Source organism: Heloderma suspectum, chromosome 1 (genome assembly GCF_057233095.1).
Source record: "Heloderma suspectum isolate Gila_16-S chromosome 1, 16-S_ref, whole genome shotgun sequence".
NCBI classification, from domain to species: domain Eukaryota; kingdom Metazoa; phylum Chordata; class Lepidosauria; order Squamata; family Helodermatidae; genus Heloderma; species Heloderma suspectum.
Window position 1 is genome coordinate 410,064,086 of NC_139458.1, and position 14,454 is coordinate 410,078,539.

General features: G+C 40.8%; 1 protein-coding gene across 4 annotated transcripts in view; it reads right to left on the bottom strand.

The window, feature by feature from the left end:
• The window catches only part of PREPL (prolyl endopeptidase like), a 36,197-nt gene that overhangs the window by 4,270 nt on the left and 17,473 nt on the right, over nucleotides 1-14,454 (bottom strand). For 2 of the 4 annotated variants that reach the window (XM_084828959.1, XM_084828958.1), the window contains exons 8-13: nucleotides 13,985-14,170; nucleotides 11,102-11,305; nucleotides 10,015-10,190; nucleotides 5,205-5,421; nucleotides 3,878-4,027; nucleotides 2,015-2,147 (exon numbers count right to left, since the gene is read on the bottom strand). In XM_084828959.1, coding sequence (XP_084685085.1) covers nucleotides 2,015-2,147; nucleotides 3,878-4,027; nucleotides 5,205-5,421; nucleotides 10,015-10,190; nucleotides 11,102-11,305; nucleotides 13,985-14,170 — 1,066 coding nt within the window. The remainder of the gene's footprint in view (nucleotides 1-2,014; nucleotides 2,148-3,877; nucleotides 4,028-5,204; nucleotides 5,422-10,014; nucleotides 10,191-11,101; nucleotides 11,306-13,984; nucleotides 14,171-14,454) is intronic. The other 2 variants (XR_014786939.1, XM_084828960.1) reach the window with 1 other exon arrangement.

The window sequence follows — 14,454 nt, forward strand, 5'->3', positions numbered from 1 at the left end:
AAATGATGCTTTTGAAGTCAGAAAATCAGGTAACAGTTTAATGGATGAAATGGCTCACATAATAATTTAAAAGCAGGTTTCTCACTCAGGCACAAGCTCTAACTGTTGGGTCAAGAGTGGCCCTACATCATCTACCAAAATCACTAGAACACTGAAACTTCATGACAACCAGGGAAAACCAATACAATGTTAAGTATTTTAAGAGAGCAATCCTATGGCCCCTAGACAGCGCCTGGGGGCCATAGGATACTTCAGATTCCTGGATCTCAGGTGGGAGACAGTGCTCGGACCCAGGAGTCTGTGCTCCCCACCCCCTCCCAGCTGCTGTGCCAACTGCCTCTACGAACATGCAAATGCCGGCTTGGAGAGGAGGGAAAGGGGGCAGTTCTGTGGGCAGGGAGGGGAGGAGATCGAGGTGGCCAGCTTACAAAGAATCCTCCGGCTTCCCCAGCCTCCTTCCCTCCTGCTCTGCAGAGCCCCAGCTAGACAGGCAGAATCGCCCATCTAGAGAAAATGCAGTGCGAGAGAAGCACAAAGGCGATGAATGACTCTGCATCCCTCCTGCCCTGCATAGGATGCCTCTGAGTTTGGAGGCTGACAGGCATCCAGATAGGATTGCACCCTAAATCACATTTGTAGAAATGCCTTGATAGATTAAATGGATTTTTTGCTTTAAGGCTGAAATGTCACCTAAATTCCAACAATATTATTTACAGTTAAAACTTTCAGTACTAGCTTTTTCCTACTTGTCTAACAATCTCCTCTAGTTTCTGGAGGTTGTAGCCACTGCATTATATCCAAATTTCTATACATTGCATGCAGTATATAACTGGTACTTGTGAACATTATCAGCACATATCCAATTGATCTAGATTTATCTATATATATGCCCTGATCCAAGAGGAAACATGCTGAAAAGCCCCATCTAAGAACATGACTCGCCTGCACAAGTCCCTAGTTAGCTTGATTCAGACATCATAATCTGGGTCGGATAAACCACAGCTTATTGAACTGGGAAGTGCAGTGTGCACTCATGCACCTGGCTTCGGCGAAGAGCCATGGTTTCTTATGCTTGAACCAGGAAACTGAACCAGGAAACTGTGATTTAAGGGCTCACTCCAACCCAAGATATGAAACCAGAATCTAATCTGCTCTGACCCAGGCTCATAGACTCATAGAATAGTAGGGTTGGAAGGGGCCTACAAGGCCATCGAGTCCAACCCCCTGCACAATGCAGGAATCCAAGTCAGAGCATCCCTGACAGATGGCTGTCCAGCCTCGTCTTGAATGCCTCCAGTGTGGGAGAGCCCACCACCTCCCTGGGTAATTGGTTCCATCGTCATACTGCTCTAACAGTCAGGAAGTTTCTCCTGATGTTCAGCCTGAATCTGGCTTCCTGGAACTTGAGCCCATTCTTCTGTGTCCTGCATTCTGGGATGACTGAGAAGAGATGCTGGCCTTTCTCTCTGTGACAACCTTTCAAGTACTTGAAGAGCACTATCATATCTCCCCTCAGTCTTCTCTTCTCAAGGCTAAACATGCCCAGTTCTTTCAGTCTCTCCTCAAAGGGCTTTGTTTAGTAGGCTTCTCAACAATACTACTCATCTGTTTGGGAGGGTGGGAGGAGGAAGCCAGACACTGAATTCAGCCCCCTCACTACTGTCCCTGGAAAAAGAGAATGGTGCAACTGCTGAGCTCTTAACTCGGACTCTGCATACCCAGCCCTTGCTCCTAGCTTCAGTTTGCACTCACTGTAGTGCTGATTCGCACAACGTATCTTCTTGTTGGATTGGGGCAATAGTCCTTATATTGTTGTGATTTTTAATTGTGTTTTTAATCTTTTTATTTTTATAGTTGTTTTAACTAAGTTTATTGTAATCTTGGATATATTACTGTTGACCACCTTAAGTGCCATTTGTTTGGGTATAAACCAAATAAATGAATAACTAATATTGCAACTATGTTTCTTACGATTTAAATAACTATATCTAACTGTTAGGATTTCTACTATTACCTTTCTCATCTGTGCTGCTGGCTTGGGCATGATCTTGTACAGCTTTTCTAAGTTTACAGATGTATCTTAATAAACCTGCCAGAGGTATTCGTTGATCATTTTCAGAGACTGTGATAAAAACAGAAGGATAATTCTACAGAGAGAGAGCGAGAGAAGGGTGGGGGAGGAAATGTCTGAGTTAGCAGGATGGGGTTACTGATCCCAATCTGTGCAGCCATTAATTTTTAACCTGGTGGAAGTTGTTCTGCAAAGTCAGCAGGAGAGAAGCGTTAGGTGGACAGAATTATATGGATGAAGAAACCACCCATGCCATAGCCATACTTGACAATTATGGGAAGTTTTTATCGGTGACTTAGTAAACAATTGCACTTAGTAAACAGTTGTACTTGCTTTTGGTTAAAACTCCTCTGTAAGCATCCTCTATGACCGAGACTAGGAAGAAGCGCAAAGAAAACCTTGCAAGCTCCTCCTCCTCACTCTCAACACAATCGAAGTGGGTACTATGGTAAGGGTGATTTAACTTTTTCACCACCATTTAATCTTGCGCTCTCTCCTGTATTGTGTTAGTTACATACTTAGGTTTCTACCCTGCCCTAGACAATCACAATTTTTGTAACTCACTGTCTTGTTAAGGAGCCTGGATAATATGGGACTATAGGTAGCACTGCTGCCAGTAAGTTCTGCCCCTAGCAAGTTTGGCTAGCTGTCATCTCATTTTGCCCCCACCCCCACGTTACAAAAATGGGGTGGCAAAATTTGGGTGGGGGCATTTTGGCTCAGCCCTAGACAGAACTCAAAGCAGCTTACATGGAGTTTCCAAATCTCCTACCTATGCAGTGACTGGACCTGTTTAGCTTCAACAAGGTGGCTATATCATGTGCTTCCAGGTAATGTTTGGTGGATCAAATTTGGGCAGGTCTATTCTACTTGACTGGTGGTCAGTGGTGAGCAGCTGGTGGAATTCCTTCCCATCACCCAAATCTAAAAAGGAGATACACTCCAGATAGAAATAATTTATATATATATATATATATATATATATATATATAATATATATGGTACTGCAAGTGTATCTACCACTGCAACTGCACAGAATGGACGATTGATACATGCAGCAGATGCCTGGTGGGTGTATATGCAAGAAAAACTGTGTTGTGCTGGTCTTTGGTGATATAGTAGACATTATTTTCCTAAATCAAGATTATTTCAATGTAGGGAAAGTAATGTATAAAATTGTCCGCATTGTCTGACTTCTCTCCTATCCCGTTGTTGTGAGTTAACTAGTAATGCTAGGAATTGTTATCATCATATATTTCTGGCTGAAAATAGAGACAGCATTGGTGTTTACCTACTGTCCCAACCATTCAAGAATGAGTTTGTTCCACACTTTACTATATTCACTAGTATCCTATTTTGTGTAGGTCAGCCAGATGGAGGAGACTCAAAACGATAGCTTTATGGACACTTTGAACTATATACCCATGGGTTATTCTAGGGTTATCCAAGGGTTGCTTAAGATATGGGGTTTGAAAGACACGACAAGCCATGGCGTGTGCTCCCCGCAGCTTGCACATTCAAAATAGTGGCTGGTGCATGCTGTGGCATCTTGCAGGTGAACGAACCCATGACATGCAAACCGGCCCACAGTGTTCAATAGGGTTTACTCCCAGTTAAGTGTGTATAGGACTGAAGCTGAACACATCTACTCTCCTATTGAAATCATCAGGGCCTTAAAATTCTTAACTTTGGCTGGATCATGTTGATTACTAAAAACTGCTTAAACTGTTAAGAACTGCTCTCCGAAGTCAACATTTTAGTTGCATAAAATGCACTTTGTGGTGTTAAGAAGAGATGAGATGGTACCTGTGGTTTAATATTCTGATATGGGCAGTAGCTTTTAATATATTCCCTGCAGATCTCATCAACCAATGGATTTCCCCATTCTTCTTGTTCTTCAATAGTCAGGGGGAGATGAGGATCTAACATTGTATTTAGAACATCCAAGAAAGGGGCCTATGAGAAAAATAAACATATTTTTTTCAAAACTTTAAGATAACAACGGCAAAGCAGATATCAGATGTACGCCTACTGGTATTTCCTAGTCTACCTACTCAGATTCTGTAATTATGTCACTGGAAGAAATTTAGAATCTTCATCCACATTAATGGTTAAGACTTCCGAGGAAAAATCCTTTTCAGTAGATAACTGCTTTGAGTTATAATTGTACATACTTAATATAGTGTAAATGTGTCTCCAGGTGACACACAGGTGCACATCACACTGCAGTGTTTAACTACAGCTGCACCAATCCAGCAAGGATGATCTATTTGTGGTATACTTTTCCCATTCCAGACCAGCACCTATTTCCCCTTCCCTTCAATTTGGAAGGAGCCACGCTACTTCCCTGTTTCCTTAAGTGTGAAGGTGCTTTTTCACTGGAAATATGGTTATCCAGCACAGCTCATTCTGGGGGCTCTTGAGCAAGATACCCTCAGTGCTTCCCTAAGAGGGCCCACTCCTCCAAGCCACTGTCTCTGCTGCCCATTTGCTTGGCCTCTCCTTCTGGGCCCAATTCTCACAATATCCAGAAGGAAAGGGCGAGATGAGCAGAGGTGACTGCTTGCTCCTGTCACAGCCGGGTTGCTCAGAGGTGAACAGGCAAAGGCAGCAGGGCCAGGAGACCCAGGGAATCCCTGGGGTGGAGTGGTGCTCCCCACCCCAAACCTGAAGCTGGCCCTGATCCAGGATGTAACCATGGATGAAAGTAGCAATTCAAAGAGATTGTGTGGCTATGTCACTTCAGGGAAGAGCTGTTACAGTCCACTTTTTTGCCCACTGTGCCAAGAAGCTACAGAATTTGGCTGGAAGTCAAACCCAAGTACAGTTGAGGGCTAGGATAAGTGGGTTTTAGTTTTGCCTTAGTGATGGTAAAAAAACAAAAAGAGAGGATTGGAAAGGCAGTCAGTCTCATATGCTCAGAGCTTGATGGAGTTTGGTAATTTGGCCTGATGTTGTTTTGAGACTAGCACCTCCTGTGCTTCCTGCTGTATCATTCATTCTGGATTGTAGCCTGCCAACTCAATGGATTTTTACAAAGATATCCCAAGTCCTGACAGAGAACTCTTCCAAAGTGATCCTGAAAAAATACTATCCTCAGCATTGGAATGGAATGAAATAGTAAGAATATTACCTGCAAAACCATAGCTTTGAGAAGGTGAGGATGATTATTGTAGAGGGCTCCTGCAAGAACTCCTCCAGCACTCAGGCTCATCAGAGCTGTATACATTGGCTGAGAATAACCCATATCATGTAAGAACTTTATGCAGGTCCAGAGGTCTTGGATACCATTGTGCTTCTTCATCATGCAGCCATCTTTATGCCATCCCAGGCCTAACTCTCCTCCACCTCTGATAATCAAAACATAAACTTTAAAGGACAACCATCCCAGCCTAATATTTATGCAAGACCTCCCATTTTAAAAAAATGGCCGATACATGTGCCTGCTTAAAGCTTTCATGGATTTGTCAAAATTTACAGCTAAACAATGATAGAGCTGGATCAAGAGGTCCATGAGCAAAGTTCTGTTCATGTCATGGCACAGGCACTCACAGCTTTCGCAAATGGAAGGGGAAAGGCGATTTTCACATATTCCCTCTTCCCCTGCAGCCCTTTGCATGCCCTTAAAATTTGCTTCAGAGGGTTGGAGGATTCTTTGGAACAGCAGGGGAGGTGGTGTGGGCGAGAGGCGCATCAGAGGAAATCAGTGAAAATTGCCTCCCCACATTATCAGTCACAAAAGCCTCTGCTGCATCCAACACCCTTCTGCAGATGGAAGAACTTCTGTTCACAAAGGGCTCAGTTAGTTCCAACCCAATATATTTAGCATTGCTATGCCATATTTTCATAGAGCACATAGCTGTAGTGATGGCTGCCAACTTGGATGCCTTTAAAAGCAGATTAGACAAATTCATGGAGGATAAGGCTATCAATGGTTTGTAGTCATGATGGCTACACCTCTAGTATCAGAGGAAGTATGACTCTGCACGTCGGTTGCTGGGGAGCATAAGCCGAAGGATGCTATTACGCTCACATCCTGCTTAAGGGTATCCCATGGGCATCTGGTTGGCCACTGTGGAAACAGAATGCTGGACTACATAGGCCTTTGGTATTGCTATTCTTAGACTACCCAGAAAGGCAGCTAGAGCGCGTGCACGCGCGCACACACACACACACACGAGTTGCTATTTATTTATTCATTTGATTTTGGATACCACTTCCCAGGCAAATGTGCAAAGCACTATACAATGAAGTATTACAACAAATGAAATTAATAAAAACACTATACAAAACATCATTAATAATATCCAAGGCAACAACTATAAACCAATTTCATTACGAAGCAAAAAAGGGCTCTCTCTGAGTGGAATCCAATGTCATGTGAGCAGAAGTCAGGTAATTGGACTTTCTCCTTCTCTCCTCTCCTTTGCAGCCCTCTGAAAATCTGCTTCACAGAGTCTCCTGATTCTCCAGAGAAGATTTTGATAATGCATGAAGGGCTGCAGGGAGGAAGTGGAATTGCTCCCTTCTCTGTTCTGCTGATGGAACAAATTCCATCAGCAGAAAAGCTTCATTGGATTCCACCCTCTGACTCAAATGTCCTCCCAAGAACAGTGACCCACCAATTTTGCAAAGGTGACAAGGCAGAACTCTTTGGTCAGGGAATTCCACCATTACCAGGGCACCATTCCCAAGGTGGCTGAATCTTCTAGTCTCCTGCCATACATGTGATGGTGGGGAAATGTGAAATAAGTCATCCCTTACTCCCTGTGCCAAAGAGGTTATCTATGCACAGGAAGGGGAACAGAGGAGGATACATTCCTTCAGGTAGCTAGAATCCAGATCGTAATCAACTGTCTCTATTTGTTGTTGTTCAGTCGTTCAGTCGTGTCCGACTCTTCGTGACTCCATGGACCATAGCACGCCAGGCCTTCCTGTCCTGCGCTCTCTCCCGGAGCGTGCTCAAGTTCATATTCATTGCATCGGTGATGCTATCTAGCCATCTCATCCTCTGCCGTCCCCTTCTCCTTTTGCCTTCAGTCTTTCCCAGCATCAGGGTCTTTTCCAGAGAGTTTTCTCTTCGCATTAGGTGGCCAAAATATTTGAGCTTCAGCTTCAGTATCTGTCCTTCCAATGAGCATTCAGGGTTGATTTCCTTTAGGATGGACTGATCTGACCTCCTTGCAGTCCAGGGGACTCGTAAGAATCTTCTCCAGCACCACAGTTTGAAAGCATCAATTCTTCGGCACTCAGCCTTCCTTATAGTCCAGCTCTCACAGCCATACATTACTACTGGGAAAACCATAGCTTTGATTAGACGGACCTTTGTCGGCAAGGTGATGTCTCTGCTTCTTACTATGCTGTCTAGGTTGGCCATAGCTTTCCTCCCAAGGAGCAAGCGTCTTTTAATTTCATGGCTACAGTCACCGTCTGCGGTGATCTTGGAGCCCAAGAAAGTAAAATCTGTCACTGCTTCCATTTCTTCCCCTTCTATATGCCAGGAAGTGATAGGGCCAGATGCCATGATCTTAGTTTTTTTAATGATGAGTTTCAAACCAGCTTTTGCACTCTCCTCTTTCACCCTCAACAAGAGGCTCTTGAGATCCTCTTCGCTTTCTGCCATTAGGGTGGTATCGTCTGCATATCAGAGGTTGTTGATAATTCTCCCAGCAATCTTAATTCTGACCTCTGATTCATCCAACCCAGCACTTTAATACTAACTCTATTTGTTAATACTTAATTAATACTAACTCTATTTGTTAATACTAATTATTAACTAAACTAACTAAAATTAAAACTAAAACTAACTAACTAAATTAACTAACTAAAAATACTAATACTAATTTGTTAATACTAACTCTATTTGTTAGTATTAGTTTATTGTTCATTGCTTCTGCTTTTGCCAGAAGGGCCATTTGCTTTGAGAAAGGAACTATGCTAATAGGTGCAATGTGAGTGACTCCTAAATTTGGCTTGTGACATTACCCATACTTTCAGAATACTGTGCATCTGTTTGGCAATGGAGGCATCTTGTGTTCAGTCATTTTTGTGAACTGTAACCAACTTGTGGCCAGAGCATGAGAAACACTACACAGTTAACTCAAGCAACTGGACCGTACATACCTGTGCTCTCAGATTTTTGGACTTGAAATATATTCTCTTCTCCCCAGAAAAATTAGTTTTCCCATGATACGGAGAATTCTATTTGGATCATGGGAGCAGCCCAAGTGCACAGAGGATTCTCAAAGCCCACCTCTTTCCCCACTGATGCACATGCTCAGGAATGCATGCATGCAGATCAGATGTTTGATGAATGGGAGGTGTTATGGTGGTGTGAGCCTCTCATATCCCCCATCCGACCTTCCTTCTCTGATCAATGGAAATTCCTATTGGAATCCTCTGTGCATGGGTTTTGTGGCTGTAGCCTTAGTGGATCATGCCCAAAATGTTTTGGGTATTCCCCAAACTGTATCTGTTATACCAAGTATGTATTTGCTGAAGTGCTGAAATGTTTGTTAAGTGTTCTGAAAGTGAAATGTCATTTTACAGCAATTACGTTTTTGGTCTAAACAATTGTATACTTGCTTTTAAAACTTAGCATGGCTTTTCAACACCTAAGTAAGGTCTGCTAATTAGAAGAGAAGTATGTATGTGCTGATAAAGTTACACACATACTATAAGCAACACAACGGACATTTTTAAACTTACAGCTAGCACTATGATCCAGAGCAGTTTCAGTAATTTTGATTTAAGCTGATCGGAAGTCTGTTTAAATGTTACACAGAAGGAGGGAAAGCAGATGTGTGAGTGATTTGTGTTTCTGTTAGAACATATGATGTGAAACCTGAGATCCATGAGTTCTAGGAGTTGCCTTGGCTTACAGATCACACTTTGGATGAGATCCACTACTAGTCTTACATTGCAACAAAAGCATGGAAAGCAGAAGGATGGCTCAGTCATGCTAATGCCTGCTTCTATGTACTATCTGAACTTTCTTTTAGCTCTTGCACATAGCCCACTTCATTTAATAGGGTCTGCACACAATAAGTTCAGAATGTTTTATACTTTTTCTCCTATTGAAACCAAGGAGGACCTAAGAACATAATCCTAAGGACACATACAGGGAATTAAATTCCACTTAAACAAATGGGACTTACTTCTATGAAGTGTGTTTAGGAAAGGACATAATCTTACTTTTTATGTATTTATTTGTTAATTCCAGAATTTCAACTAAATCGGGTTGAAGACTTGGCCTCCTGAGATGTGCTATATATTCTGATTTCACACAAAATAAATCAGTAATAATGGCCTAGATAAAACATTTGATCTTTTATTTTCAAAAATTATGCAGGGGGGAAAAACAAATTTCTATTGAATTATTTTCATCTAGTGCACAGATTATTTAGAAAAACATGGAACACCTGAAAGTGTATTATATGTTGCCTCAGAAGGGGTAAAGTAGTTAAAGGGCTAGATTAAAAAATATAAATTATTATACCACTGGCATTATTCACACATTGTCAGCAAATACATGATTCATAGTCTCTGTTTTTAGGTGAATGTAAATCACAATGTACATGTAGTATCAGAATATCTTTATTTGACAAGAGGAAAGGAAAGCCTTTATAGTATGATAGAGCTCAAAAAGGCTTAAAAATGAACCCAATCATTGTTTGTTCTAAGCCAGACTTGAAACAACTGCATTCTCATTTCATGAATTTAAGTGAATTCACACAAAAACCTGTCACTTCGATAAATTCTTAGCAAACAGCCTATAACAAACCATTAGCAAAACAGTGCATAACATCAATTTATGAAGAAATGGTGAATGGAAAACTTTGCAGCCAAAAGAAAAAATCTGAGCACTGAGAATATCGATCATATGTTTCACAATAAACAACAACAAAACCCCACAAGACAGTTTTGTAATATACAGGACTTACCTGACATGACAGAATGCTAATATCCACCCATCCTTGATTAACATTAGATTTTCTGCTTTAAAACTCATGTCCACATCTATGCCGTAAGCTCCATATACATGGATCAGAAGTGGCATCCTGCACAGCTCTACAGAATTGGTTTTATGAAAAACGGTAATTGGCACCCAAGTTTCATCCTGTAAATGAGGGAGTATTTTACATTAAAGGATGTTTCCAAGTTCACAAGGGATAGATGAGAACAAAAACTTAAAATTATGTATTTCAAACATGTTTTTCTTATTACAGTAATTCTTTGGCACTTTGACTCTAAGAAATCACTCTCAAAAAATAAAATGAGAGACTGGCCTGCCACTGGATTCGTTTACCAATGTGAAGCATAAGAACTCATTTAAGTGCAACACCTGAGAAATCTATGAAACATGAAAACAACTGGCTCCTCCTGCCTCCTCTAATGATACCCATCTGCATTACAACCTGAGTAGCTTAGCACTTAGTGCAGCAGCAAGTCTTTGCTATAACATTTCTATATACATATATATTTATTTTAAAGCTTGTAAGTTTGCTAGGAATACTCTCCTGTGTGACAAAAAAAAAAAAAAACACATTAGGCCAAGTTATTTTTCTTCCTTTTGCATTTCAAGAAGATTTATCATGTATGTAAAATATTATGGGAGGTTAATTTTTTTTGTGTGGGTTTTTTTGCAGAACATTTACACATGTACACTTGTTTTGGGTTGTTTTGTTGTTTCTTTTAGGCAGGTGGTTCTAAAACATCCTCCTCTTCCAGCAAGATAAGCCAGGTATCAATGTGATAAGGGACTTCTCAGTAAGCCTCTTGAGCCATGATAGTCTCTCTTGACAAAAGAAATAACACCCTCGCCTTCATTATTCTCTTTTTCCAGTAGAACTGGAAAAGTAGAACTGGAAAAAGAAATGTTAAGCCTTCCGAACCCCTCCCTGCAGAGCTGCAGAGAAACACCCACTGATCTAGAGAATGTGGCAACTAGAGGCCTTTATATAGTGTCAATTCCTATTTTCTCTCCAGATGCTGTTTAAAAGTGGGCAAGAACAGAATGGGGAGTCTTACCTTGCTCTTAGCTTCTAAATGTACGGTGTGGCAATTCACTGTAATTGGTACCTCTTGCTCAGTGTGCTCAATAAGGTTGTTTTCCGTCAATGAATATGCAAAACGTACTGGAGGTTGTACTGGGGAGATGAGCCAAAAATAGCAAGTGCTGGTGGTGTACTCGGGATGAGGCTCCAATTCAAATGAACAAGCCCAGTCAGGTAGCTGGAAAAAAAATCCCAACGATCTTAATATTTCCCCTACAGTCTTTGAGTTTTTCTCTACAGAACTGTATTCCATTGCCTCCTCTCTGATGAAAGGATTTGAACTTCAGCTTAATTAACTTTGGCGTGCGTGTTTGCCAGGAATTGCTTTTTCTCTCCCTATAAACTAAAAAAAAAAAATGTTGAAAGAAACACTGTGACAAGGAGGGCAACACTTTAGCTACCTTTCCTCCTTCCCTTAAAGCTACTTAATGAGGTTCAACAAGTAATGCAAATGGAAAACAAAATCTTATGCTGTTTTGAAATAGTGTAAACAAAATAATAAAATGTCTTTTAAAATGGTAATTTTGGCATTAAAAATAAACCATTATAATGCATATGTCATCTATTTAAGGATTTTGTCTCGATGCCTGTGTACTATTGGGAAGTTTTAAGAATCTTTCTTCCATTCCCTCTCTGTGCTCTTTCATGCTACCCAACTTGAAACACAGCCAAGTCAACGTCAGTTATTGCACTAAGGCCATGCACTGGCTTTGGAGTGCTCAGCCACTTACAATCCTTGCCTCTGACTCTGTTCCCAGCACCAGCCATTGTGAAGAACAAAATAATTTTTTTGGCACAGCTACACTCAGAAACTCAGGGCTATTATGTTTTAAGACTTAACACTCCTAGAAATGAAAGGAATCAAGATTCATTCTCTGAGAGCAGCAGGGTCTCTTACCCGCTGCTTACTTTCTTTTAAGGAGTTCTGGTTAGTAGGTTGATAAAGGCTTTGGGAATTGTGGCAGTCAGAGTCAAAAAGCTTTACACAGAAAAATCGCACTCCGTGTAATTGATTAAAACCTGAAGAGGATCAATCTAAAAAGTCTAGAAAACCCTACAGAATGGGCACTATATTTAACTTGAATGCTACAGTTAGGAGACTGGTTGGAGAGTGTACAAGTTTACCCTTTTATTACAAGTATGCTAAGTGAAATTTTAAAATATTTTCAGATACCTGAGTTTTAAAGCAGGAGTTAGCCTGTTTTTTAAGAGACAGAGCTTTTGCCCTTTGATTTTAAAGTTACAGAGAAAACCTGGCTAGAGAAAGTGATGCTTTAAGGAAGGAAATAGTCAATTTTAAGCTGATCTAGATATTGATATTTAATTGATAATATTTACATTGATCTAGATATCCTGAAACAAATGAATTTGGGGGGGGGGTAATTTAAAAGGATATTTATATAGGATCCCACCATTATTTCATACTGTATTTGTACAATTTACTGTGTAAATTAAATTAATCAAGCTCCAGCTAACAGGGTTCCTCCTATGTTTTATGTATACAAAATAAACAATGACTGATTTCATTCTTGCTACAAAATCCACTGAGTATTGAGTATGATTAGTTTGCTATGCAAGTAACCATTTGGGAAATCATTCCGTTAACCATGACATTTTAGCAATCAAAATCAGCAAGTCATAATCCACTTGCTCCAAAATAGTCCTATAGAAACAAGTGGGGACAAATTAGGGAGGGGGAAACTAATTATGGTTTTGCAGCCTAATACATTGCTTACTATACCTCTTCTCAAATATGCCTTTTAAAATGAACTTAATTATTGGTCAGTTTATCTATTTTATTCCATCAGTAAACCAGAATCTAATGAATTGGGCAGGCTGATAATTATGGTCCCATTATGCCGACCAGCTGTTACATTAGGGCTAATGCCAACAAAATGTAGTAGCAGTCCTATTCACTCACAGCAGAAAAGTCTGCAACAGAATAGCCTCATAAGCAAAAGGTAATTTAGCAGTCCTGATAACCAATCCCACAGCCCCCTTAGAAACTTCACTGCCACCCACCAATCATGATACTGATGACATTTTGCACATTAGCCAGCAATGCATTGTACACATTGGGGAAAAAACAATCAAAACACGGTGATGACATGAATGACACAGTGGCCCGGTTCATATGTAATGAGAAGCCACTGTGGGTGGATTTCCCTGTGGGGCTCTTTGTTGTGGTGGTGGCCACCATTTTGAATATTTGGGACACAGAGGGGGTGCACCATAGCTTCTCATTACGTGCAAACACGATGAGGGTGGATTTTTGGGGTGGGTGACAAGCCACTCAGAACCCACAGGATGTTTTAGGGTGGTGGGTGGCTTGTCAATCACCCCAACAACCCACCCTCATCGTGTTTGCACGTAACGAGAAGCTATGCTGTGCCCCTGCCGCATCCTGAATATTCAAAATGGCGGCTGCTGTTGCAAAAAGAAGCCCAGCAGGGAAATTCACCAGCGGTGGCTTCTTATTATGTGTGAACTAGGTCAATGGCATCACCCTACCTTGTCTACTCCTGCTCCCAAAATGCATGCACAATGCACAAGCAGACTGTCCCAAATGACTCCTCTGTCGAAGATTACCCATGATAGCCCCAGTCTCAGAAATGAGATTCCTTGTCTTTGATAGCTGCCTTATTCTATCCTCCATCACTCCTGCACCACTTCAATCAGCAGTATAAGGCAATGTAAAACACACAAATATTTATGCTAATTTGACTATATGAAAGTTTCATATATCTCTGAGGACATCTGGATAAAGAAAGCTTAACCTGCTATTGATTTTTAAATTAATCTTGGAAAATAAACAGTTGATTGTAAAAAGTGATATGTCTATTAATTAAACATTTACCTTAACACTGTGAACTGAGTTTGATACAAGAGAAATAATATCTAAATAGAGGAAGCCATGGAACTTCAGAAAGGCAATGCAGTGGTCTTTGAACATCTCTAAGTCCATTAATTTGGCCTTTTCTTTTACTGTGTAAATGGGCAGCCAATTCTCCAATCCACATGAACCAACAGGAGCCTTCATCAGCTACAAAACAAAGAGCCACATACCTACATGAAAAACCTGAAATTACATAATATACAAGTATTCTCAGAGAGAAGACATTAGTTTTCAGCTACTAATATATTTCCAATAGTAATAGGTAACATTTTTGCAGCTCTGATTTTAGAGACCTGATAGCTCTGAATATTCTGGAGAGGTAGTTGTGTTGGTTCAATTTCATGGCATCTGAAAGTAAACAGGTGCTACATCCCTAATTCTTATTTATCTTCAGAGGAAATGGTGAACTTATCATCTGTCCTGCACTGTCC